At 39.9% G+C, this 26,330-nt stretch overlaps 2 protein-coding genes across 14 annotated transcripts in view; one reads left to right on the forward strand and one right to left on the reverse strand.

Annotated features, from left to right (window-relative positions):
- The window catches only part of SCG3 (secretogranin III), a 28,170-nt gene extending 27,080 nt beyond the window's left edge, over positions 1–1,090 (reverse strand). For 2 of the 3 annotated variants that reach the window (XM_021407311.1, XM_021407309.1), the window contains exons 1-2: positions 747–1,090; positions 72–124 (exon numbers count right to left, since the gene is read on the reverse strand). In XM_021407311.1, coding sequence (XP_021262986.1) covers positions 72–124; positions 747–831 — 138 coding nt within the window. In that variant the 5' untranslated portion in view covers positions 832–1,090. The remainder of the gene's footprint in view (positions 1–71; positions 125–746) is intronic. The other variant, XM_021407308.1, reaches the window with a different exon arrangement.
- AP4E1 (adaptor related protein complex 4 epsilon 1 subunit) lies at positions 4,846–25,679 on the forward strand. 11 transcript variants are annotated; one of them, XM_021407264.1, is made up of 21 exons: positions 4,846–5,064; positions 5,543–5,614; positions 6,183–6,306; positions 8,449–8,522; positions 9,876–9,997; positions 10,841–11,000; positions 11,465–11,631; positions 12,214–12,287; positions 13,380–13,502; positions 13,594–13,703; positions 13,986–14,125; positions 14,755–14,867; positions 14,997–15,115; positions 16,624–16,926; positions 17,667–17,781; positions 18,892–19,027; positions 20,095–20,350; positions 20,752–21,312; positions 22,522–22,706; positions 23,122–23,279; positions 23,639–25,679. In XM_021407264.1, exons 1-21 carry the CDS (start codon positions 4,903–4,905, stop codon positions 23,800–23,802), a joined length of 3,438 nt encoding a protein of 1,145 aa, XP_021262939.1. In that variant the 5' UTR covers positions 4,846–4,902; the 3' UTR covers positions 23,803–25,679. The 11 variants fall into 11 exon arrangements, with proteins under 11 accessions (XP_021262939.1, XP_021262943.1, XP_021262942.1 ...); XM_021407268.1 differs by lacking the exons at positions 4,846–5,064; positions 5,543–5,614 and adding an exon at positions 7,051–8,227 and having other exon boundaries at positions 8,449–8,547; XM_021407267.1 differs by lacking the exons at positions 4,846–5,064; positions 5,543–5,614 and adding an exon at positions 7,051–8,227.

The following is a 26,330-nucleotide window of genomic DNA, read 5'->3' on the forward strand; positions in this document are numbered from 1 at the left end:
TGAAAAGGTTATAAGAATATTTGAGAATACAAACAACAGAAAACATGTAGAATATGTTTTATATTACGTACCTGTTCCTCCAAAGGTCTTTCTACACTTAATTGCCTGTTGTGTATAGCTTTATCTAGAATAAACAAGTGTATTCAGTTACATGATGCACATGACTCCAAGGAGGCAGCACATTTTTTCTTAATTTCTACTTTTCTCACATAAAACCTGGTGTCTTAAATATGATGCTAACTGCAAGTTCACCTAAAAATGTCTAGGAGAGCAAGAATGAAAAAGTCAAACGTTTAAACAAAGCATGATTGTTTAGGGCAGAGGGAGAGATTCTGTAAATGAGGTAACAGAAACACAGTAACCCCCTTCTGATGAGAAAACTCATAAAGAAACCGGGGATCGAATGCAGTAGGAGATTGACTAAAATAGCAATAATCGGATTGGCGCAAGCAAGAGATTAGAAATCTGATAATCCAGAGTGCCGGGAGAGACGGCCAGCGAGAGCTGGGCTCCGCTGCAGCGCGGCCGGGAGCAGCGCCGCGAGCAGACCGCGAGAACCCCGCGCCTCTCCCCGTGCCACCACCTCTCTCCGCTTCGGCATCACACTGCAACTCCAGCGACCCGAATAATATTCCTTAGGATCTAACCGCTTTTAGCCACGCGAGGGGAAAGTTTTGGCTTTCCTCCATCGATCCCCAGCAAAACTTTCCCCATCTCGGAGACAACGGGTTCGCGAAGGGGCTTACCTCTGCCCGCGGGCTTCGGGAAGCCGTGCGCCCGGCTTGTCAGCAGCGACAGCACCTGGAGCGCGACCGCCAGCTTGAGGAGCATCCTGCAGCCGCCCAGCCCCGGGGCCAGCCCGGCTGGGGCCGGGGTCCCGCCTGCCTCCGGCACCGCACCGCACCGCACCGCACCGCACCGCCCTGCCCTGCCCTGCCCCGGCCGCCGCTCAGCGCCGCGGAGCCACCGCCCGCCGGGCGCTGTCCAGTGCCGCGGTGCTGAAGCCTCAGGAGCCGCCCCGGCAGAACTCGGCCCCGCTCGCTCCCTCGCCCCGCGCCCGCGGAAATGGTGGAGGCCGCCCCGCAGCCCGCCCGGCCGGGGGAGGAGACGGGGGAGGGCTGCGCCGGCGGAGCATGCGCGGCCAGCAACGCGCCCGGGGGGCGGCAGCTGCAGTCACTGGCCGCCTCTGCCCGCTGCCGGCGTTGGGATCGCGGCCTCCGAGTGTGGCAGCGTACCGAACACCGGGGTACGCGAGACAGAGTACGGGGTGGCGTGGACTGCCCTGCCCTGCCCTGCCCGCCCTTTGCACCGGTTGAAGGCCTGGGAACAGGCCACGGGCAAACCCGATCAGCTCAGCCACAGCAACGTGGAGGCTTTGATGTGGTCAGACGGGAAAGGATGAGCTGCAAACCACGAAAGGGAAACACGGTCCGGTGCTGAAGGTCAAGGAATCATGTGCATACCAACCCCTTCCAGGGTTCAGTGGCAGAGTAAAGGCACAGCCATCAATGACTCCTCACTACAAAGAGGACATTGGAAGTTTAAACGTAGCGCATCTAGTTCTATCAAATTTAGAATTAAAAAAGCACACAGGCTAATTCTGAACATTTTCATAAATGAAAATGTAGCCCTCGGAGGCACAGAGGAGCAGCAAATCCCCAGAGACCCGGGGAAGACATTTTCCCATTTTACAGAAGAACAAAGGATCACAGCAGTCCTTTTCAGAACTGCCGGATCTGCTTCCAGTGTGGGAGATAAGCAATGGCAGTCTTTCTTTAAAAAAGACCTTATCATTTTGTAGTCATAAGTGCAGACATGCAGGGGTCAGCTGAAAACATTTTAACTGAGGAATCTCAGAGTACCACAGTACTTAGTGCAGTGACGGCTGAAAATAGCTAAAACTGGCTGTGTGAAGACATGAAGAGGATCGGTGCATATAACTAGAAACCAAGACTACAGCTTAACCATTCAATCTCTTATTTGTGTATAATATTATTATAGTATAAGCTGGGAAAAACAAAAATTGGGAGAATGACAATTAGTTATACCAAAAACACTAGAAAACATTGCAATTCCTTTATTTTCTTGCTAGCAACCACTGTATTTAATACTCATGCCTTTCCATATCATTTACATTAAATACTGGTAAGATCTGATGCTTTAGGTTACATCAGGCTTGCTTCGTTACTTTGATGATCCAGATTTAGAGGGAAGAAAATAACTTCCAGTAATAACCCACAGTCCTCAACTATAGTATGGCTCCTATCTGTGGAGCTGTACCAGAGTTAGAAATTATAGGGTACTTTAGATAAAAACATTTCAAGCATGGTTGTATGTAAAAATAAAAAAGCCTTATTTACACATTGCCTGACAACTTACAGGGAAAATTATTATATTAAACAGATTTCTTTTCCTCTTGTTAGAAACACAGAAGACAAGCAGCTTCCAAAAGAAAGTAGTGTCTTCTTACTCTGCCATCTTCAGCATACATATACACATCAGCAAAAATCCTAAAGGTGTAGAATGAAACTGACATAGAAAAATGAAAACATCATTTCTTACTTTAATGTGGTTTGACTTTTTATCTCAGTTTTGTATTCAATAGTTCATTGCCTATCTGATGTTCTCAAGAGTTAAAAAAAAAATTACCTTCTCTCCATTTACTCTTTCTGACACTTATTTCTATCCCACTTCTAACATTTCCCACAATACATTGAAAATTTACATCCATTTATAGGACCAGAAACGTCACCATACGATACCAAAGCAGTAAATGTACTTTAAATATACTGAAATCAAGATAGCTGTAAATATGTGAGATCAGAAAAGGAGCTCTAGTTGATGATAATACTGCAGAAAAGTTGTAGGTTAAAAATATACCTATTTGTGTCATATGTCTACAATTGGCTTTTTGTCTGTAGTGAGACGTACAAATGCATCCCCATGCAAGTTTTACATTATACACTTCTGTTTACAAGAGAAATGTTTCTATTTCTATTTCTACAATGTAAAAATCTTTTCTACGTTATTTCCCAATTCCATAATGTCTGTTATTTCCCTAGAGCTAAATTACCTTCTGCTTCACCGAGGCTCTCTAACAAGAACCAATGCAGGACTCTGCAGCAGCTGGGAGTGACAGTGGGGTAGAGAAAGGAATTCCAAACCTGCCTTCATCTAAGCCAAGCCTAAGACTTGAGACACTAATCATTTCCGCTTCAGCCAGGCAAAACAGACGGTGCATAGAGGTGTACTCAGACACATCTGAGGCAAGCACTGAGTGCACCTGCAATGCCATGCTCTATATTTGCACATTTGACTCAGTACTCCTTGCTAGTGCACTGGTGAGCTTGTATGAGATGTGACAGCATATTATCACTGCTAATTACAATAAAATGTGCTTAATCATCATAGAAAAATGACGAGTTAAAAGTGCTGTCTTTATTTCTCACTATATCTCTGTTTTTATTTGGCATCATTTACATCATATACTGTTACACACTCCATAATGCAGAGAAAATCCAGTGAAGTGTGTAAGCTCTTCTAATTTTTGGATTCTATTTTGGCTCAAGCGGAACCAACCCATTTTCTATTCTAGAACTATTTATTTCCAGTAATGATTCATGAGCCAGAAAGAATACTACTTGCCTATCAGACGCCAAGGAGAACTTACAGGAATGGCAATTAGAGTGTTTTTATTGTGGTGAACGCAGTTGATACAGAGCCTTGAGAAATAGCTGAAATGCAGCTGCTCAGTGCTATTTTTACGGTTGTTTCATAACCACACTTCAAGGCTTCCCATCTAGCTGATGAAAACAGAAAAGAGATGAAAGAAGAAAAAGCAGCAAACACTGCCAACCCACCTTGCCAAGTGTGTGCCTAGACGGTAACATTTCCATACTTCAGTGGATGTGCTTTCTCTGCTTTATCTCGTATTACGGTAAATGATGCACCAAGGACTCTATTGCCTAAAAGGAAAAAAAAAAAAAAAAGGGAAAAGAGCTACTGGTGATTTTTATGCAAGGCATTAGGAATATCTAAAACCATCTAACAGTAAGTCACATATTTTGCACATATGTCTGCACTATGAATAGCCCTCCCGATTTCAATGCAGCCACCAACAGCATGAGGAACTAACCCCACAGAGGCCGGAGGGCTCGGGCTGTCCTTCTGCAGAGCACGTTTACCGAGGCACTCGAGGCTCACAAAAGAATATAACATAAATGCCAAGCTACTGACATGTTTGCATTTATTCAAGCTCCATCATCTGTACTGCAGCTTTACCCGGCTGGCTGAGCTCATGCTTTCGCTCTGTGAAGCTCACAAGCTGCTCCTGCTTGTCACACGATGTTATGTCTCTGCATAAGCAATTTTTAATGGAGCTAGAACCACAGAATTGTAGAATTGCTCAGGTGGGATGGGATATCCTCAGCCACTGCATTTCTTGCAGAACAGCTTTACAAAACGCCAGCACAAGCCTTTTAACTGAGCCTCGTGGAAACGTCAGCTTTCAGTATCTTTAAAAGCACGGACCTCCGTTTGCTTCTGTTTGGCTTTTTTCTGACAAGAAATCATCGTATGGCTTCTCACTTCAGCATGACTTTCTGACCAGACGTGTTGGGGATGGTGAAACCATTTTTACTTGCGAGAAAGACAACTCCAGTTGCTTCCCCAGCCCTTTCAGGAGAAGGGTCACCCTGGCCCTACCACAAAAGCAGAGCACAGCGCGGAACTGTTTCACACTAGGATGCTCCGCCGCCCTTCCCGCCCCAGCTGCCGGCGCAGCGCCCCCTGCTGGCCGGCGGCCGTGTCCCACTGCGGGGCGCCCCGGAAGTACGCGCCGAGGTAGGCGGGGCCGCGCCCTTCGCTTCCGGTCGGGGGCTCCTGGGTCGCGTCGGTGCTGCCATGAGCGACGTGGTGGAGCGCACTCTGAGCGCGCTGCCTGCGCTGCTGGGGCAGCACGAGCCGGGCGCGGGCCCGGGGGGTGCGGGCGGCCCCCACAGGCTGTCGGCTTCCTCTCGGCTCGGGAGCCTCATCCGAAGCATCACGGCGCTCACCTCCAAGCATGTACGGGCCGCGGGCGGTGCCCCGGGGCGGGCCGGGCCGGGCCTCTTGCTCCTCCCGGGGTCTGCGGGCCGGGCCTATCTCTCTCTGAGGCCCCAAAGCACCGCGGGGCGCTGAGGCGAGGCGGGGGTCTCGCCGCTCGCCTCCCTCCCGCCAGACTCGTCCTGTGGGCGCCTCGGGCAGAGGGGCAGGCGGCGCGTCCCGGACCGAGCCGAGGGCTTCAGAAGCCGCTGGTGACTCAGTGCAGCTGATGCCCGACGTCGCGCTGTTGCGTGGGGGCACGATGTGTGGGAACAGGAGTATGAGTAATAAGCGCTGTGGTTGAAACGCATAGTGTGGCATTACTGCCATCAGTGAGATGTACACTGTTTTTGAGAATATTGTGGAGCCCTACTGCGTGCCTGTGCTTTCTTTGACTTTTGTTTCATATCTTGTCTCAAAAAATTACACAGAATTAAGGCAAGATTTATTTTTTTTCTAGGAGGAGGAAAAATTAATCCAGCAGGAAATGACCAGTTTGAAAGCAATGGTTTCTGCCCCCACCACCTCTCTTGTAAGTTCTGTTAGTGGTTGCTTTTGTCCTGCTGCTTCCCCAGCCTGTAAATTATCTGCCTCACTCTTAGTGCCCAGTGGAGTGACAGGTTTTTTTTACTGTATAGCTGCTTAGTCATCGGCGTGAGATAGTGCCAATGTCAGTGGGTTTGTGGTGTGGCTGAATAGTCAGGACGCTGTGATTTTGTTCTTTTGCCTCATACATAATGCTAATCAAGGTCATTGTAGTGACTGGTTAAAAAATGCATTAGCTGTGAGATTGTCTTACGCTTCAGATAAGTTAGTAATACTTTGTTACTGACTAATTTGGTGTTTGTTGTATGTATGGCAATCAAAATTAGATAACGTCTTTGAGGGAGTTATCCAGGGAGTTCTGCTGTTGTGTTCAAAAATCAATGTTGATTCACAAAAACATGTTCATAATGGAAAAATAAGTTTCCTCATATCAGTATTTCTTACAGGAATGTTCATCTGCTCTTGTTGATGTCTTCCACTTTGCTAGAGCAAGGAAGAAAAGTATGAAGCTAGACTGACCGAAAATCTTCAGTAATTTATTTTTGATATTTCAGAGACTGATGAAAGAGTGCATGGTGAGGCTCATCTATTGTGAAATGCTGGGATATGAATCTTCCTTTGGATATATCCATGCAATCAAGCTTGCTCAGCAAGGGAATCTTTTGGAGAAAAGAGTCGGTATGTGTATGCAGCTGTCAACTTAATCATATTTTCAAACAATGTTGTTAAAATTTCTTAAGATTTATAATGCATCTGGAAATACAGCTTATTTAAAATATTCTTCTAATTTCATTGCCTTGTTTCATAGTCTCCTCTTTCTGCAAATAACTGGTTTGTGAGTCTGTAGAGCAGAAGGCAGGAGAAATAACTTTCCGTCATCAGTTCTTTCAGTGTTTTGGATTGCAGCACTAATAAACAAGTCATTTACTGCAATTGTGGTTAAAAACTAAGTAAGAGTTTCTGTCAGGATCTGACTTTTTTTAAGAATTATAGTACAAAATAAGAGAAAAACTGTGAATGACGCAATTTCCCCAAGCATGGTACTGGCTTCCCAGCATTTCAGTTACAGATAATTTCTTAAAGTTTTTATAAGGACATTGGGGCCACTTTGCTAACAGCAGTGAGGTATTTTATCATCTTTTTTGGTGACTGTGGTATTCTTTAGTTTAGAAACAGTTGTAGGAAGTGAGTTAAACAGGGAGACCCTTAGAGCGTAGGTGCACAAGTTCTTGTGGAAATCTGAAAGGCTGTTTCAGATTTCTTTGAGATTTCATGCGACAGATTTCCTTGCCCTGCCAGTGTGGCTATAAAACATCTTCCAGTAGATTTTGTTTGAAGTAGCAGTCAGCCTGTCTTGTCTGGAGAATTTTCTTGCAGTTGCTGATTCAACTGCCTAGTGAAGACATTTCTTCTTGTTTGCAGAGAAAATGGTTTAACTCCAAGCAATGCTATGTCTGCATACACAGAAGGAAGGCAGTGTCTTGCGGGATATGCTTGTTTGATATCCTTTGTTTGAATTTCATCTGGATCATCCTCTCAAGTGTTGGAGTTTCTGAGAAAATGCGTTACAAGTGATGATTTAAAGTTGCTATTTCCCTGAGTAATGAAAGCCAGGGCACAGATGCTCTGGTAGTGATTAAGAAAGTTAATCTTCACCAAACCTGGGAGGGCAGGTGGTAAGCTGATTTGAAGAAAACTTTGTATGACCTCTGTAAGTGTCAAGAACCAGTGTGTCTTATTATTAATCAGTTTGAGACCTTTCCGTGCTAGGGCTTCCTTTAAGTAGGTTTTGGTGAAACAATGTTTTTTAATAAAGGTGAATTAAAGTTCTCCAGACACAAAGAGCTCTTAAGCTTTGATCTGGTAATAAGATGTTATTGAGAGTATATGTGGATCGGTTGTTTATTTTATTCTGCAGTTAAATGTGATACATAAGGTTGGTCTTGTCTGTTCTTGTTGCCATATACCAAAGTCTTTATTAAGAAATTATTGTATCTTGATTGGATCAGCTGACATTACTCTCTTTCCCGGTATTAGCCTGAATAAATTTCTACAGGTGTGCTAAATTGATCAAGTGTAGTTTCACAAGCAGATGGACTCAAGTATCTGGTGGTCCAGACAATGCAGTTTGGCTGAAGCTGCTCATTTTGATCTTTAAATCCTAAATGAGCCAAGCCCTTCCAGACTAAGATCCATGTCTGAGTCAAATAGTTGCACAATATACATGCTCCCCAAGCCTCCGTTTTTACTCCCTTAGTTTAAAATGAAGAGGGATTTCTTTTTCTGAAGGAAAAGTTTCTGGCATGTTTCTTTTCTGGGGTTTCAAATTATTCTTCTTTATTGTTAAGTAACAAGGGAGTTTTGGCATAGGAAAGGGAAATAATTTTATATTCAGCTTGGGGTACAGAATTGTATTTGAAGCTGAACTCTGATTTTTGAAGAAAGAGAAACAAATATGAGGTGGTGCATTTGTTGTGTAGGAATGTGATTTTTTTTTTTTTTTTTTGTCAGCAGAGAAGACATTCACTTTCCAGGAATTGCTTTCTCATGATGTTCTTGGCTGCTCTTTAGCTCTTAACAGTATCATATTTCTCACAGGGTATGGTTTCTTGAGCTTTACTGTAACTTAAAATATGTTTGGAAATAAAAGAAAGTCTTGATTTTTAAAACACAAGCTACTGTCATCCAGCAGTGGCTTTTTCATCATTTTTTTAAAAAATGTTTGAATTAACTCTTCTTGTATTACAGACAGGATTAAGTTTTCTATCTTGAAGTTGCTTACTGATTGAGAGTAGTAATGGAGACTGCTTTCTTTTATAGGTTACTTGGCAGTTTCTTTATTTCTCCATGAAAATCATGAACTGCTACTTCTACTTGTGAACACAGTTGTGAAGGTACAGTGTTTTTGGAGGTTTGGAGGTAATCTAACCTTGGACCACTTCTTCCTATTTTATGTTGCATAATATCTCAGCTATGGACTCATAAGTTATATCTTGCTCTCTTAAAGTTCCCGTTCCTTTGGTTAGATCAGAATTTGAAGTGGCTTTCCCTAGCTTTTTTGTTTAATCTCAGTGCTTTTTTTTTTTGTTGAAGCCATATTTTTAAAATTGTAAACAGGTGATACACCATAAAAATTCCATTTTTAAGATATACTATATGTATATATTCTAAACTTCAGAAGGAATATGCATGCATATTTCAGTGTAAAAGTTTGCTTTTAGCTGACAGCAAGTATCTGTTGAGTTGTCTTAGAGTTCTTTTGATTATTTTGATGGAAGCTGGGAATGTGCCTTGGAGTGGCACTGCAAATCCGTCACAAAGTGATGGTTCGTAGTCTTCTTTTCTAGTACTACCTCTCACATGAATCAAGTTTAACTTCTTATGTAAGGATTACTTTTACGTTACAGTTGGCTAAATTATAGACTGAGAATGGTGCTCGTTTTGCTGTTGTGATAGAAAACTTTTATAATCCTTAAAAATATAGTTTGAAACTGGTGCTATGGAAAGAAGTGAGAAGTGATAGTCCACAAGGAACTAAACCAAAACGGGCACTGAAACTGTCTGTGGCAAACAGCCGGAATAAATAATGCTGAGCTAGACATCTTAAATGTGTTTAATTTGTTTTGAAAAATGATTCTGATCTTACTTCATGACTCCATCCATGTTTGTGTGGTGTGGGCTTTTTTGGTGTTAGGTTACAGTGAGCTGTATCTTCTGTTTTTAGTTGTGTCGGGGACAAGTTGTGAACTTGCATTCTCAGGGAGTAGATAATAACTTAGTGTAAAAATATGTAATTGCCAATATTATTGAGCTTGTTCATCTTCTCTTTTTAAATTCTTTGGGCTAGATGAAGGGCACTAGAGAGAATACTATTGACTTGAGTGTAAGGTGACTCATCCCACTGATTCAAGTGGGAACTCGGCATAGTTGTATAATGATCAAACTATTTCAGTAAGCAAATGTTGATTGCAGCTCTGTGTTGATGTCATGTATGCTTAAAATATGAATGTAGCTCTGTAATGCGAGTGTGGGGAGCTCCTTATTTCTGTATGAAAGAAGAAAAGAGCTTGGTTAGCTCAGTGAGAGCTGACACTTCTCAAACACAAGCAGACAACAGTCTGGTTAGCAGGAGATTGCTTGCTGTAGTGGGCTAGATCCAGCCTGCTTGCTCAAGATTTGGGGTATGTCTATAAAGAACTGAAAAGCCTACATGAAAAATGACAGTTTTATTTCAATGATTACAATAGGACTTGCAGAGCACTAATCTAGTAGAGGTGAGCATGGCGTTAACCATTGTCAGCCAGATCTTTCCACGGGAGATGATTCCAGCTGTTCTTCCCTTAATAGAAGACAAGCTCCAGCATTCTAAGTACGTATTCATTTACAGAATTGCATGTGGCCTTGAAAGGCTGAATGACTTAATTTCGAGGGGGTTTTAGTAAGCTGATGTTTCCTCTCTAATTTAACCTTTCTAGTCATTACTTCCAGAAACTGTTCCTCTCTATTTTTCTCTTGTATTCTTTATTTGTACTCTTTACGGAGTACTGGACAGGTATTCATTTCTTTTATAACCATGTTGAATAGGTAAATGTAATTTAACTTGTCTGCTGGAGACCTTTTAGTAAATATGTGGGTGAAGAGGTATTTGTAGAGTGTGTGGAGAATCAGGTGGGGATCCTTGTGGTACTTCACTGTTCTGTGAAACTGTTTATCAAAGCTTGATTGGTAAAAGTGTATCTGAAGAGATCCATAACTTTTATTTGTTTGGTTTATTTCTAGTTCCCCATACCCAGAAGATGAAACACTATAAGTGTTGTATTAATTAGAAAGTTGTAAGAAACTGCAGGATGACTCAGTGACTCCTAGACTTGTTTTTTGGAGCTGCACATGTGACCACAATGGATTTGCAGTTGTGAATTTCACGGTTTCTCTAGTGGCTGCTCTGGTGAATTGTCAATCTGACGTTAGACACTAGTAAATTCTGAAGTTAGCTGTGTCACTGCTTCACTTACATGGCATTTGCAAAGTCATTAGGTCCCCAAAGTGTAAAACATGGATTCCCCTCTCTCCCCATAGCATGATGTTTTGATGGCCGATGGCATAACTTTATTTTGCTGTGGAAATGAGAACAAGTTTTTTATTTTTCTGAGTCAAGTTCTTGAAATACGCAACGTCATGATTTTTGGTTTGTGAAAATCTCATTTTTCTTCAGGGAAATTATCCGAAGAAAAGCTGTTCAAGCTTTATATAAGTTCTATCTCATTGCTCCTAACCAAGTGCAGCATATTCACGATAAGTTCCGGAAAGCCTTATGTGACAGAGATGTTGGAGTCATGGCTGCTTCTTTGCATATTTATCTTGAAATGATTAAGGTAGGCAAAGAATCATCTCTTGGAGCTACTTAGGTATCTTTTATTTTAAGCACGTAGCGTACTGTAGTTTTATAGCAAACTATTACTCCTAATTGTTAGAACAGTTAACTTACTGATGATGGATATGTTATGTTTGCACTTGCTCTCCATGAAGCTTGGCAGACACTTCTCGCATGATCCAGGTATTTCAGTGTCATTGGTGTCCTTGGCTGGTGACAAAGTTTAACTTCTGCAGAACATTCAGTAATTCAGTATGTTTTTCCCCATTGCTTTGAAGTTATATTCACTCTTTTTTTGCAGATGTACAAGAAGCTTGCGTAAGTTTAAAGTGAAGCAATTGTAGATGTTGTGGGAAGAGAAAAGAAGTAAAATGGTGGCTATTTTGATTGTATTCAGTTTGTAGATTATGCTTTTGAGGTGCTGTATTTAAAGTATTTGCATTGTATTTCTTCTTTGTTATGCAGGAAAACTCAGCTGGGTATAAGAACTTGACAGAGAGTTTTGTGATCATCCTAAAGCAGGTAGTGGGAGGAAAGCTCCCTGTTGACTTCAACTATCACAGCGTGCCAGCACCATGGTTACAAATTCAGCTTTTAAGAATATTGGGACTGTTAGGAAAAGACGATCCAAGGTAACCAGGTCTTTCTCTGTAATTAATATAATGAAAGTACAAAGACTACGGTTATGACCATTATCTCATAGACGGGTTTTCTGTCTTTTTCTAAGAGGATTTTGGAGTTGGACTTCCTATATATTTTTCTATTATTAACCAATACACTGAGTGGATACACTGTAAATTGAAAAATCAGTTTCTCAGCTTCTAAAGCAGCTAAGCAATTAATCAGTATGGAATATGCTTGAAATATGTTTTTGCTGGAGTTTCTGTTACTAGGTTACCAAACAACAGGCTGAAAAGCCACAGGAAAGAGTTCCTAACTTGTCTGTATCTCTTTCCTGGTGGTTCTTTGTTTTATTTTTCCTGCGTAGGTATTTTTATTCTTTTGGTAGTTGTTTCTTCTGAAAGCTGTAAACATTGAGGTGCCATGTAGAGACAGGCTATAGAACTCCAGCACGTTAAATTGAATCTACGGATACTAATTATTTGTGTTACAGATTTTTGTTACATTATTTGTGTTATTTGTTACTTACGTTGAAAATTAAGACTACATAGATAATAAGTAAATAAGAATTGTAAATATTCCTTGTTAAATAGGACAAGTGAGCTGATGTATGATGTTCTGGAGGAATCTTTAAGAAGAGCGGAGATAAATCATAATATTACCTATGGTAGGTGAGAATCTTTATCAATATTTGGGAAGGTTGAATGAGCGTTTTATGCATGCTGAAATATGTATGCAGTACTTCTGAACAGTCTGTCAGTGTTCTTAACATACAATATATGTGCTCTTAGGTGTCTGACTAGTAAATGGTAAAACATGTTTCTGTACACGAGTGTCTTTCCAAGCATCCACATCTGACGTTCTAGTGCCCTTAGGGCTGTTTCACAGTATATTAAGGACCAAAAAAACCCCAAACAAAACCATCCTCTTAAAATAAAAACCCATGCGTGTTGCCAAAGTACCTGTGCTAATAGAACAGAGGGAGAATTGAGACGTTTTAAAAATGACGTTAAGAAGGAACGTGGCCCAGAGCTCTAGATCTAGTGAAATACCTTCTTATATTTTCTAAAACATCACATAAGCTCTTTTTCCACTGAAAAGGGAAGTGAGGGAGAAGTATTAACGTTCAGTAATACTTGAGGAAGTCTCTGCCAGATGTTCAGTTTATTCAGTTTAATTGCTTCTATTAGGCAAGAACAACAACAAAAAATGGAGTCAACTTGTGGCAGAGCTGCTCCCTATGCAGTTTTCTATTTTGTCTTGTTCTCAGTTCATTCCTTTTTATATTGAGTTGTGACAAATTGCCTCACTGTGTGCTGCACTATACATTTGTGCCAATATTTATCTGTACTGTGTTTTAAACCACCTAAACCAGAATAATCATGATTTGTTCTTTCATCTTTTGTGATAATATGTGATAAGAAAAGGAATAGTTCTGCTAGACTGTGTAATTAATTGAAGCTGTGCTACAGTGGTAGCTGTGTATTTCCAAGTTTCAGTTGAATTGAATACAGTGAGAATATCATTTGTTTGCGAAAAGGAAATGTTGTATACAAAATATCTGCTTAAAAGCCAAAATATAGGTACTCAGCTCTTTTGAAGTAGACTTCCTTAGTAAGGTATGAGACTGCTTTAAAATACTAAGTGAACTGTGTTCAGTCTCACAATTTTGTCATACTGTGTGTATACTTGTGTGCTTGTTAAACTTTGCATAATATAATATTTCATACACATTTATTATTTGTTTCTTCTCTCCTAGCCATCTTATTTGAATGCGTCCAAACAATTTATACAATTTACCCCAAATCTGAATTACTTGAAAAGGCTACCAAGTGCATTGGAAAATTTGTTTTGTCACCCCAAATTAATTTGAAATACTTAGGTAAGGATACTGGATTTCATTGAAGACTTCTTTAAATTTTGTCATATTGGTGTATGCTGTTTTAGATAACTTCCAGTTGCTTAATTTCTAGGTTTAAAGGCTCTGACGTGTGTTATTCAGCAGGATCCTAATCTGGCCCTTGAGCACCAGATGACAATAATTGAATGTCTGGACCATCCTGATCCCATTATTAAAAGGGAGGTCGGTGAATTTTTAAACAATGCAAATGAAGTTATTTTTAGAGTGGATAGTAAGTTTTCTGAAATGAAGAGTGTAAAAAGCATATTGTGTCTCAGGTATTGAGAAAGCACAGTTATGAACAATATTAATGCGATGGACCTTGTAGATAAGCAGTGTGTTTCATTTATGTCCTGTCAAATCAAGACAGTTGCTCACTTTGGCATCACACTGAAGTGTTTTATTTGCCTGATTACTGTTTTGAGTCATCAGAGCCGATTAAATGTATCTTGCTTTCTCTTTCAGACGTTAGAAATTCTTTATAGAATTACAAATGGACATAATGTGATTGTCATCGTTCAGAAGATGCTTGACTACTTAAAAGAAACCAAGGAAGAATATGCTATCATCACCTTAGCTGGCAAAATAGCAGAACTAGCTGAGAAATATCCTTCTATTTTTCAGAAGCCTTTTTGTACCTCTCAAAGCATCTTTCATGATCTTTTGAAACACAAGGTGTTACGGTTGTGCTTTCCACTCTTTATAATGTAAACAAATAAGTGCATGTATTCTTTTTTTCTGTACTGTTGGAAATTTCCATTCAGTAAAGTGCATTTTTCAGGATTTATTTGAGGAAAAGCAGAAACAAATGTTTCTTAATCTCTGCAGTTAGCAAAGGCTGTTCAGATTTTAAGTATAAAAAACCCCACTGCTTTCTGTGGAGTACTTCACAACATTTATTGTTCTTTAGTAAAACACCTGCAGAACTGCTGAAAAAGATCTATCATTCATTAAGTGATGCTGGATGAACACACTGAAAAGAATATGTTAGATAGCTAGCGTGGAGCAAGTGTGAACTTGAAGTACAGTAGAACAGGCTTCCAGAACTAAATCCCTACGAGCAGATCTCTTTCTATTGTGAACTCTCATTATTTCTATGTGATCTCATTTCTATGTGAACTCTCATTCTTTTTCACACTACCATTCATTCATTCACAACTTCAGATGTATTGATTAGCAAACTAAAAAGGAATAAAGTTATGCCTTAGCACTTCATTCCTTAACACGTGGACACGTATGCTCCTAACAATGAGTGGTTCATCCAAACCATGAATGCGGTGTTCTCAGTTGGAGGTGATGTTTTGTATCCTGATATCCCTAACAACTTTCTGAGGCTTTTGGCTGAAGGTAACTCACCACATGCTTTGAAGAATTAAACGTGCTACTTAATCATCTGGCTTCCTTACAAGGTGCTTTGGTATAGCTGACACAAGTGGCATTTGTGTTTCAAGCAAAATATGCTTTTTTCCTTTCCAGGATTCGATGATGGAAAAGAAGATAAACAGCTGCGGACATACGCAGTGCGTTCTTATCTGGCATTACTCGAAGAGGAAAATGTGTTCTATCCACAGAAGTTCCTTCAGGTCATGAGTTGGGTAAGGTAGATGCACTGTCAAAATTGAATACACAGTTGTGAGGAAGCTGTTTAGGTAGTGATGCTTAGAATAAATAGTAGTATTTTACTGTTAATAATGAATATTCTGGTGCATGAGAACTACTCAGTTTGCCCTAGATTGCTGATTACTGTTGGGATGGTTTAGCAGCTGCATCAATCTGCCTGCGTGCTGAGAGTTTTTCCATCTTTATCAGTTAGGCCAGATGTGGTTATGAAATGCAGTTTTAGCCTTGCAGGTAATTGCCCAGGTGCTGTGCTGGCTGTGCTGCTCTTTAGCACCTTGTTGAGCTTCAACTACTATCCAAGAAAAAGGCTGTGGTGTAAGCAAATCATGTTTTTGTAAGGCCTTAATTACTATGTGTAACTTTCTTTTCAAACAGCTCTTTGATTTTTGTAAAACTAAGTTGGAATCTACAGAAATAAACACGAAGATCATTTCAAGCATTTGCCAGGCAGGAAACATAATTTAGAACATTTTTAAGAGCTTAAGTCTTGTTGAAGCAGTTTGGAGATAGTTTAATCAATTGTGTAGTTTTGATAGAGCAGTCTTCCAGCAGTAATGCTGGGAATGCCTTCTTGATGTGCAGTTGGATGTTCAGATTACTTTTCTGACGTTACTGCAAGCAGTCATGAGCTACACACACCATCAGTTAAACCAGCAGCATTTTGGAGCAGTTGGAGCCAACACAGTGGTGCTGACTGTTGTACCAGTGTAAATAGCTTTAAACTGAAAAAAATTAAAAAAAAAAAGTTGGAGCTCAAATCCAGTAGAGAGATGTCACCTTATACAGGATCTCTTCCTTTCATTTTATTTGCATAGAAGATCCTTCTAAGATCTATCTTAGTTTCAGCTGAATGGAATTATTTTCTTCAGTGTCTGGTATGATGCTGTGTTTTGGTCCTAGGAGTACAACAATGCTGATAACAGCGATGTTTGTAGTTGCTGCTAAGCAGTGTTGTACAGAGTCAAAGCCATTCTCAGCAGAGGGCCCACAGAGCTGGGAGGGAGCAGAATTAGGACAGCTGTATTAAACCGGCCAGAGTGGTGCTCCACACCATGTGACATCGTGCAAGAGGAGTTCTGAAGGGGGTGGGAGTCCAGCTCTTGCTCTCTTCCGCTGCTTGGAAGGGTAGCTGGGCATCAACTGAGGGGTGCTTGTGTGTCACTTGTTATATATGTTTATATACATATATATTTGTCATAATTATCTTTTTCCTTTTCTCTGTCTTAGCAAATAGCTTTATCACAACCCACAAGTTCTGCTTTTTCCAATTCTCTCTCCCATCCCAAGGAAGACAGGGAGTGAGTGAACAAGTGTGTGTTGCTCAGCCACCTGCTGGGTTAAACCACAGCATTTATTTCAGCATCAGTGATGGTTTGCAGAATGCATTTCATTTTGTTACTATTTGATACTACATGCTCATTTAAAAACTGAAAGCACTGCTACGTGTGACTAAGCGTGTATTTTCTCTGTTCCTCGTGCATAGGTTTTAGGGGAATATTCCAGTCTTGCTACAGATGTTGATCCAGAAATTATTTTGACAAGGCTGCACAACTTGCTGAAGAAGACTTTTGTTACCTCTGAAACTAAAGCATGGATTATGGCTGCAGTCACCAAGATAGCATCGTGTACCTCTTTTTCTAAAACAGTTGACAAGTTAATCCAAGAATTTAGCAGCTCTCTAGATACCTGCATGAGACAGCATACCTTTGAATTGAAGCACCTGTGTGAAGACAAAGTATTGATGAAGGGCTTGCTTCCGTTTGATGCTAGTTGTGATGACATGGTGGTAAGAAAGCTGCAGTGCGTGTTCATGAATCTTTCTCTAGCTCTGAGGAGTTAAATATTTTGCTAAAAGGCATTTTCAGAATGAATTATATTTGTCAGTTCTGACCGGTGCCAGTCTTTAGTCTGCTTAAAGTGAGTTTGGAGGAACTTTTTTTCTCAGGTTTGGCAAATCTGTATGTTTATGATGAAGTGCCATGATACTTAGTAAGCTGAAGTAGCTTTGACAGAACTATGATTTCATACACTGACTTCTTGCAAAGCCAAGCTAGGTCTAGTTTATCGATAGCGTAGATCTTTTTAATTTGAAATTTTTGCTTCCTGTGTAGAAACTTCTCATATTTGCACTGCGATGTGTATAGTAAGTGGGGGATAACAGTATTGGTATTGATGGTGTTCTTGAGGTTTTTTCCTTTGATATTTTCATATAATGGTAGAATCCACTGCTTTAGGAAACCTCCACTCTGCTTTTTTTTTGTTTATATAAAAAAAGTCAATATTGGAGGAGTTGATTTGACTTACAACTCTCTAGCTCAAAGTTTGTTTCAATCTACTTGAGTAACAATTTCTATACATAAACTAATCTGAATGGATGTGAGGAATACAGCAGCTTTACTGGTAGATACAGGATGTGAGACAAAAGATCCTAATCTTGCTGATAGGGCAGAATATTCCTCTGATAACGTCAGGCGTCTGTACAGAAAATGTATTCATTAGATTCTCACTGTCCTTAATTCTTTGTAGGTAGATGCTTCCTTATCTTTTCTGGATGAGTTTGTTGCTGAGGGACTTGGCCGGGGTGCAGCACCATATAAGCCTCATCACCAGCGACAAGAGGAAAAGCTTTCTCAGGAAAAAGGTGACTACAAAACACCTGTGTCATAGTCTGGTGTTTGCAGCGTTCCTAACATTTTACAGGGAAACCACTGTAGACTTGAATTGCTGTTTTTTTTCTCAGATATTGCAAGCATCTTCCACTGGTTGAAAAATACTCTAGGAGGTTATGTGTAGGTTAGGTAGAATGCTTAGAAATATTTTAGAAGGAGACTCTACTGTAAAGTTTATTAATTTGAAGTTCTTTGTTTTTACATAACTAAGTTTTATGTGTTGTTACCGTTTGAATCTGAATGTGGATGCTGCTTTTCACAAAGCCCTTGTGTCTTTTTTTTATGAAAAAGACAAAAACAAAACCAAAAAAACCCACAAGAAGGAACAGACACTTTATTAGCTCTCTCTCTTCCTTTGTCAGGAGACCTCTTTCTCCTCAGATCTCCAGCCATTCTGCCCTGCTTCTTGGTAAGAAGAAGGCATAAGGCTGAGTGGAAATGAGAGAAAGGAGCTATACCTGTAGTAGTTTCAGGGCTTAATGGAGAGTCTGTGTTCTGCTTCTTACCTAACAATGGCTGGTCGTGTTAAGATATAGTCCAAAACAATGTGTTGTAGTTACCCAAACTACATTTTGTTTCAGAAAGCACAGCTAACATGGGTGGCCCTGAATCCTGACTTGCCAGTCTTGTTGAAAATAAATTTTAGCCCAAAGCATCAGGAATGTTTGTGAAGCAGATGGTGGTAGATGGACACGTTGCTGTAAACGTGGAATGTGTTATGTAGGTGCATGAGCAAATGGAAGAGTGTAGATCTGATACAATATTTTGCTTTACAGCTATTAAGAATTGGCAGATATTTTAGTGATGCTCTGTGAAATCACTTATGCTGTTTAATTACATTATTTAAAATAGTAGTATTTAATTGTGTTAATACCAAGTCAGTATGTATTCCAGACAGATAAATCTCCCATGCCTAAGTGAAACTTTCTTGAGTGGACAAATTTGTTTTCAATGAGGATAGGATCCTGAGTAGGATAGCTTGAGAAGTGTAGTAGAACAGCATATTGGGGTTTTTTCAGAAAAAGAGAGTTCCTTCTTACCTTTTTGTGCCTTTAATTCTAAAAGATTTCTCTGTATTGCAGCTCTCAATTTTGAACCTTATGGATTGTCCTTTGCTTCAAGTGTTTCCTCGTCTGGTATTGCTGGTAGACAGTCCCCCACTGGCTTATCATTTGGTTCTGACACGTCTGGTAATAGTGCTGAGACAGGGCATAAAGAGTGAGTTAACTTGTTTTTAATGTGAAGTACATTTCAACTTATGTTCTTATTGTTTTTCATGTGCTTTTGCTTCATAATGTGGAACTATAAAGAATGCAGTTAAACTTGGAAACTTCCATCACATGAGAAGAAATTTAGGATAGTCTCTTTATTGAAATAACCAGAAGCATAGAACATCCTGAGTTGGAAGGGAGCCACAAAGATCACTGAGTCCTACTCATGGCTCTGTACAGGACCACCCAAAAATCAAACCGAACTTCTGAGGGTGTGGTCCAAATGCTCCTTGAACTCTGGCAGGCTTAATGCCATGGCCATTTCCTTGGGTTAAACTGTTTCTCATTCTTTGTGAAGTATAGATCAAATCAGAGTTAATGTAGTAAAACTGAGACAGGATTAACGGATGAAGTATATTTTCTGGCTTTCAGGTTTTTTTATAAACCACATTTGCTTTTTATGGAATTAAAATAAGGTACTATTTAAGGAAACCTTTTCAGATAGAATGGTAAGATAAGCAGTGTAAAATGCTCTGTAAGTTTTAGAACCCTACAAATAAATTCCGTATCTGTAGTTCCATAAAAAAATTAATTACAGTGACACAAACACTTCATGTGCAAAATAGAGATACTTCCTGGATCTCTTTGATTTTCCACCTTCTTAGTTCACATGATTTGTAAAGAATCTGGAGTAGAATCATTTAAAGATGTTTAGGGATCCCTGGAAAGAAAGACTCTGTGTTGCTTGTGTTCACTTTTAAAATGCTATTCAAATATGTTATAATCTGAAGATCTGGATAGAGTTGGGAAGCACAATCTCTGCTGCTGGCTACAGGTATCTATGCAGACTTTACGGTGTAGTTTGAATTTGCCTTTGCAGGGTGTTGTAAGTGGTGAATGGCATTATTAACATAGAACTTTAAGCAGATAGGAAAGCATTCACTTGTACTCCATTATTCACTGTGTATATTAAAATGTCACAGTGGCAAATGGTGTTTAAAGCAAAGTGCTGGCATGCTTTTATGAACATGATGTTCACATAGTTTGTCCTGTTTGGTTTTTTTCCTCTTTTAGGACAAATACTCTGAAACTTGAGGGAGTAAGGAAGCTCTGGGGCAAAGAAGGCTATCTTCCAAAAAAAGAAAGCAAAGTAGGGAAAGAAGATGAGCCACAGGCTGCGCCTTGTGGCAGCTTATTAGCAGGACGGGTGGCTGAACCTCCTGTGCCACAGTCTGATCAAGTTTCCAGCCTCTCTGAGGAAGAAAAAGAAAAGCAGCAGCTAGCGTCAACATTGTTTGTTGGGCTGGGATCAAATGCTGGTGTCAGTCTGGTAAGTGATTCTTCTGTGACTTATCAGTTAGAGGTTCGCATATAACCTTATTTACAGTTAGAAATAGTTACATGCAAATGGCGAGCAAATCAACGCTTTGGTAGAACTAGACAAATGACACCAAGACACTGAAAAACTGTGGAAATTACCATTGTAATTCGACCATTTGTTAAGCATGAGACAGATTGCATATTGATCAAGCAATCTCAGGAGTAGATCCCATTCAGTAGAACTTCCTTCTTTTTACCTGCTGTGCTCCAGGTTTTGAGACCAGTTTTCCCTGTTCTTTGACCGATTTTGCTGGTTGTTACTTGTCCTTGCTCCTTCTGTTTCAGTGTTAACATCATACAGCTTATCGGTAGAAGCTCCTTCCGTCCCTCATTTTCTTTTTTATTTTTCAGATGGGGAAAGTGGATTTGGCTACTCAGAAGTTCAAAAGAAAATCAAAGGTAGATGAAGCCCAAAGTAGTGAGGAGGCATCAGATATGCAAAGCAGCGCTGCATCGGATTTTGGTCCCTTACTTGATACAGTACCTATTACCAAGGAAGACTGTGATGGAGATAAACACACAACATTAAGAAAACCTTCCCTTTGTTCTTCAGATACTGTGGAAGAAACACTTCAGTCCCTAAAAAAGCCTGGGCTGGATGACAAACTTTCACATAGCAGACTGTCCCCGTTGTCTTTGTTTGCCGATGGTAATATTGAAATTTTTCAGCCTTCTCCAAGTTCTCAGTGTGAAAATGTCAATAAAACAGTGCAGCTCCCTTCCTTAGCAGAAGAACTGGAAGAACTCCCTCACTCTGAGGTAGTAGAACTTTGTCAGAGTGATGCCTTAGCTCTGTATTTATGTAAGGTGTGGAAAGATGACTCTTTGCTGCTCGTTGTGTTTGTTTCAAATAAAAACACTTCTGCACTTAATGCTGTGAATTTAGTGTTTGAAAAAGAAGAACATTTTCAGGTAAGAAACTGTTTCCGTTATGTTTCAAATTTACTTGGAAGTTTTTGCTTTCATTTGCATTGAAATGTGTCATATTTAATTCAGTATAATAGGCATGCCTTTTTTTCTAAGCATTTCCTTCAAGCCTGTGATATGGCTATTAGGCATCTCCTAAAAGGTAGTGACAGAAATCTCTGTACTAAACTTAAAATGTCATTTGATATTTAAATGTAACAGCTCGCTTTTCTTATTCATCTTAATTTCATTTCCTGCTGCTTGCCTCTGTAAGAAATATGTATGAATTTTCAGTCCTGAATTTAGTTTCTTCCTTTAGTTCGAAAGTGAATGCAAGTCTAACCAACCATACTAAGAATTGCATGACTTGAGTTGCCAGAGGAATCACCAACTTCATTGCTGGGGCTAGTGGGCTTGTGCAGTTGCTATTTGTATTTATTTGGCAGGTAGACATGATGCAGTTTCTTCACATAAAACTGTAAGCTTGCTTCAAGCTTTGATTTTCTTTTCAAAGTTACCAGTTGTTTCATTCTTGTTCTTGTGCATTCAGTTGATGGTGGAGGGGAGACAGTTTATTTTTGAAATTGACTGCATTTGTCATTTAAGTACAACTGGTAAAACAGTATGATAGCGATAGGACAAGGGGGAATGGTTTTAAGCTGAGACAGGAGATTTAGGTTAGATATTAGGAGGAAGTTTTTCACCCAGAGGGTGGTGACGCACTGGAACAGGTTGCCCAGGGAGGTTGTGGATGCCCCGTCCCTGGAGGTGTTCAAGCCCAGGCTGGATGTGGCTCTGGGCAGCCTGGTCTAGTGGTTGGCGACCCTGCACTTGGCAGGGGGGTTGAGACTCGATGATCTTTGAGGTCCTTTTCAACCCAAGCCATTCTATGATTATGATTCTATGATTGCCTTGAACGAAACTTTAACTATTCAGAAGCTATTTAAGAATTGTATATTGGTATGACTATCCAAACAGCATAAAGAGATTCACTTCTCCAGTGTTGGAATTCTCAGAATGCTTTAGTAGATGTTGATGATTATTGTTGGCGAGAACTGAGGAATGTTAGCTGTGTTCACTGGCCAAAACAGTGCAAGAAAAATCAGTTGGCATAAAAGGCACTCTGTACAGTTTTATAGCTGTCTCTTACCCGCTTACACATCTTGAGAGTAAGGCTTAACATTTCTATATTTCTTTTGAAAAAATATGACGTAGATCTTGGAGAGCCCTTCCTGCCTGTTCTCTGTGATTGAAGCTCAGAGCGTGGGACGTTGTCAGAGGTGTGTGTGGATGGACAAAGTCTGTACGCAGGGAGTTATTTCTGGCTTTGTTGATTACCAGTCAGAAATGGAAACTCACCTTGAATTTTCGATACCTTTATCGCTGTTGGATTTCATCAGGTAAATAAAGCTGCAGTTTTAAAAATGTGTATATTCAAATGAGGAGTAGACAATGCAGGATTGTCTGAGTTATTGATTATGAAAATGCAAGGCTTCATCTCGAGTGACTGATTTTAATGTAATTGGAATGACTTTTAATGATAGTAATTTGTTAATTTCATGCTGAAAACAAACCACAAAACTAGGGAGATCTCTTATGTACATAGAATAATCTGTTTTTTAATTTAGAAACCCAAAGCAAGATACCAAAACTTCTTAATGATCAGCTGGGACGAGGTGGGGTTTACTTAAACTACTCTGTGCTTGCTTTTTCCTCGCTCTATTCAGTGAGTGTTGGATATGGAATTTTGTTTAGTAGACCAACTTTATTCTGAATAACGTATCTTATCTTACTGTGATCTGTGGTGAATTTTAGGCCAATGGAAATGACTACAGAAGACTTTGGGAAGCTGTGGTTGTCCCTTTCCAATGATGTGAAACAGAATATTAAAATGCCATCTTCTCAAGATTCCCTCTCAGCAGCTCTGAGTATTCTGCACCAAAAGCTGAAACTCCACATTGTCGATATCATAGGTAAGTGAAAGTATGCTGCAGGGTTGCTTACTAACCTATACATTTTCCTAGAAAAATAAATACATGGAAGCAGATACCTTACAGTTAAAAACTGAATATTTGAGAGTACGATAAACTCAGAGACATCGTCCTAAGGATTTTACTGGCCTTACTCAGCTCTATGCAAAGGTTGCTGTAGAAGTATAAGTGTAAAACAAATAGTACATTTTACAAGGGAGCAAACTTGTAAGCGTACTGAAGAGATCTGGAAAGGATATAAATGTTTGAGGGGATAAAAATGAGAGGTTTGTGAATGATGCTATAGCTATATCTAATTGTTACTTCACTTCTTTTTTTCCCGTGGCCTCTGTTATTTTAAGGTAATGAGGGGATACTGGCATGCCAGCTGCTTCCATCTGTGCCCTGTCTGCTGCACTGTCGTACTCACTCAGGGATGCTGGCTTTGTGGTTCAGATCACCTTGTTCTGCTCTTCCAGATGGTTTGCTCTATCAGTGTCAAAAGGTGATGGAAGAATCCCAATAACAGTAGTACCTGCCTTAATCTGTTTGGGGGTGTGAAAAGGAAAGGAAAGATTTATATAATAGAGTTGCACTGATAATTACCAAAGTGAATGTAAGGTATGTTTCTCAGAAGTATTCACGACTTTCTTCCAACTGGCACCTGTCTTGGACTTGAGAGGGAAGGATGATGGCCTAAAATATGCCTGCAAAAACATGCTCAGGACTGTACAGTGACTACCAAATAATCCATTAAAGTGTTGTTATCTGTTTAAGTGAAATGTATATTTCTTACTTTTGTTGTAAATGACTGAAAGTATTTATTTTCATTATGCAGCTTTTGTAGGTGTCAACAATCATTCTTTGTAGCAATTACTTAAATATGATTTTAAAAGCAAATTGCTTTAATACACTCAGACTTGAACACTTACCAGGTTCATCTGATTATTTTGAGAATTTTTCTAAAATTGCCTTTTAAACATTGCTGGTGGCAGCAAGACCCACACTGGTGGTTGTATGGAGTAACCTATATAGCAACAAAAGCATGTTTTAAAAATGAAAGTTTTTAATGCACTTGCCGTGATCTTGGCTTACCACTGAAGTATGTAAGTGGTAACATCTAAGTAGGATCTTGGTAGGAGGCAGGCATGTGTGAGTGTGTGAGAGCACCTCATGGGATAGGATCTGAGACTTTTCAGGTTACCTCCTGTCTGCAGTTCTTCCTTCGTGCTTCAGTTGCATTCCCTTTCCTGAGGGGTCTGCAGCGGTCCCAGTGCTTGAGCCATGTCCAAGATGTTTCATGCGGATCAAGCCTGAGATGTTGGAGGTGGGGCTGTTCACTGCCTTTCAGACTTAATCCTGTATATTAAATCTGACCTGGATCTCTGTCCAAAAAAAACTCACACGAGGAAAATTTCATTTATGCTTTCTAATTATGAATAGCTTGAGTATGGCAGATGTGGCTGTACTGTGTGTGCGTGACCGTGAGCTGCAGTAAGGCCTATGAGATCTGAGTTGGTCCAGTGTTTATGATGAATGTGTTTGGATTGTCTCCTTTTCTCCCAGAAATAACTTCACAGCCTTGAAAATCCAGCCATCTTAATTTATTTAGACAACATACGAAACCTTTAATACTTTTAAAATTACTTCTATCTTCCTATGGCTTTATTTAAGAACATGAAAAATGTCCAGACGGTTCAGACATAATGCGAAAGGTGTCTCCAGCAGGATTCTCTCCTTTGTGAATGTTAATATGCAATTGAATATTAACAAGAAAGTTTTGTTACCTTTCAGTTTTATTGATTCTTACCCAGTAAGCACTGGTTGTAAAGGAAAATAAAGTAAGTTTGCTAGTGTTTTGGTAAATGTTTGTGAGGTCATCATAAGAATGGTTAATGTGCTGATAGTTCCTTGTTTCCTTTGTTTTAAGTCACGCTGCTTGTATTATCACAAGCAAATCTCCTTTTTTACTGCTGTTTCGTTACCTTCTTGTTGGGAAATCTAAAGTGCACTGAACCTGTAAATATATTTAATGTTCTGCATACTTTAATGTTTACTTGTCACTTCAAGAAAGTTTATATAGATGAAAACAGATTGATAGTGGGCTAATCTCCAGCAAATGATTTCTCTGCTGGTAAATCTGACTTGTGTTATGTAGTTGGACTTCGGTAATTATGTGAAGTGTAATGGAAGTATGTTTCTGGCCTACGCATTTAAACCATTTCAGCATTTCAGTTGTTTCATGTCCTAGTGTTTAAAAAGAAGAGAAAAAGCAATGCCTTCTATAACTCATGTAAATGCTCTCTGACTTTTTTCACTGTATGATGATGAATGGTAAGCTATAAATATGCAGTTCTAAGAGAATTATGATTATATCACATAAAGGGTTTTGCAGAATTTGTACCTGTTTGTCTTTATTTCTAGAACGCCCAGCTAATAATTTTCTTAATCTCTCACCGTATTTATGTTTCTTGTAGTTTAATTAAAAAAAAAAAAATCAATTTGTTTGGTGCCCTGCAAACACCACCAGAATGCAGCAATGTGGAGTTGAGTCTTGGTCATTGTTCGAGTGGTATTTTCTGGCCCTAACCTTCATCCCCCAGTGCATGGCTTGGCAAAGCAGTGGTGCAGCCCACTTCTGGTCTAGAATTACTTGCGATGGCAGATGTGAAAAATGCAGGGATTCTTTACTTACGGAATATGTGTGACCTGGTTTCCTTTCTTTGTGACTTAGTAGGTCTTGAAGGATTAACGTGATTTCTGGGAAAGTGAAATAGGATGTGTGGAAGTCGGCTAGAAGGAGCAGAGCATGTGATCTGGTTAGCATGAAGGATTTTACTTTCAAAGGGCAACTGCTGGCTGCTCAGAGTGCACTGACTTTCTGAACAGGCAGATCAACAGCTTTTTGGAGAACCCCAGGTGCCAGGAGTCTTCACTATTTCACTGTGGTGTGCTGCAGGCACCTTAGAGTTCAGGACATATTTGGAGTCAACAGATAAGTTACATGGGGTCAATATTTTTTTCCTGTTTTTTTTTTTTTTTTTATCAGCTTCT

This window comes from Numida meleagris, chromosome 9, assembly GCF_002078875.1.
Source record: "Numida meleagris isolate 19003 breed g44 Domestic line chromosome 9, NumMel1.0, whole genome shotgun sequence".
In the NCBI taxonomy this organism is placed as follows: domain Eukaryota; kingdom Metazoa; phylum Chordata; class Aves; order Galliformes; family Numididae; genus Numida; species Numida meleagris.

Coding starts and splice junctions, on each gene's coding strand:
- AP4E1 (XM_021407264.1), top strand. CDS start 4,903: ATGAGCGACGTGGTGGAGCGCACTCTGAGCGCGCTGCCTGCGCTGCTG. Junction 9,998..10,840: donor GACAAGCTCCAGCATTCTAA/GTACGTATTCAT, acceptor ATTTTTCTTCAG/GGAAATTATCCGAAGAAAAG. Junction 17,782..18,891: donor AAAGCTTTCTCAGGAAAAAG/GTGACTACAAAA, acceptor TCTGTATTGCAG/CTCTCAATTTTGAACCTTAT.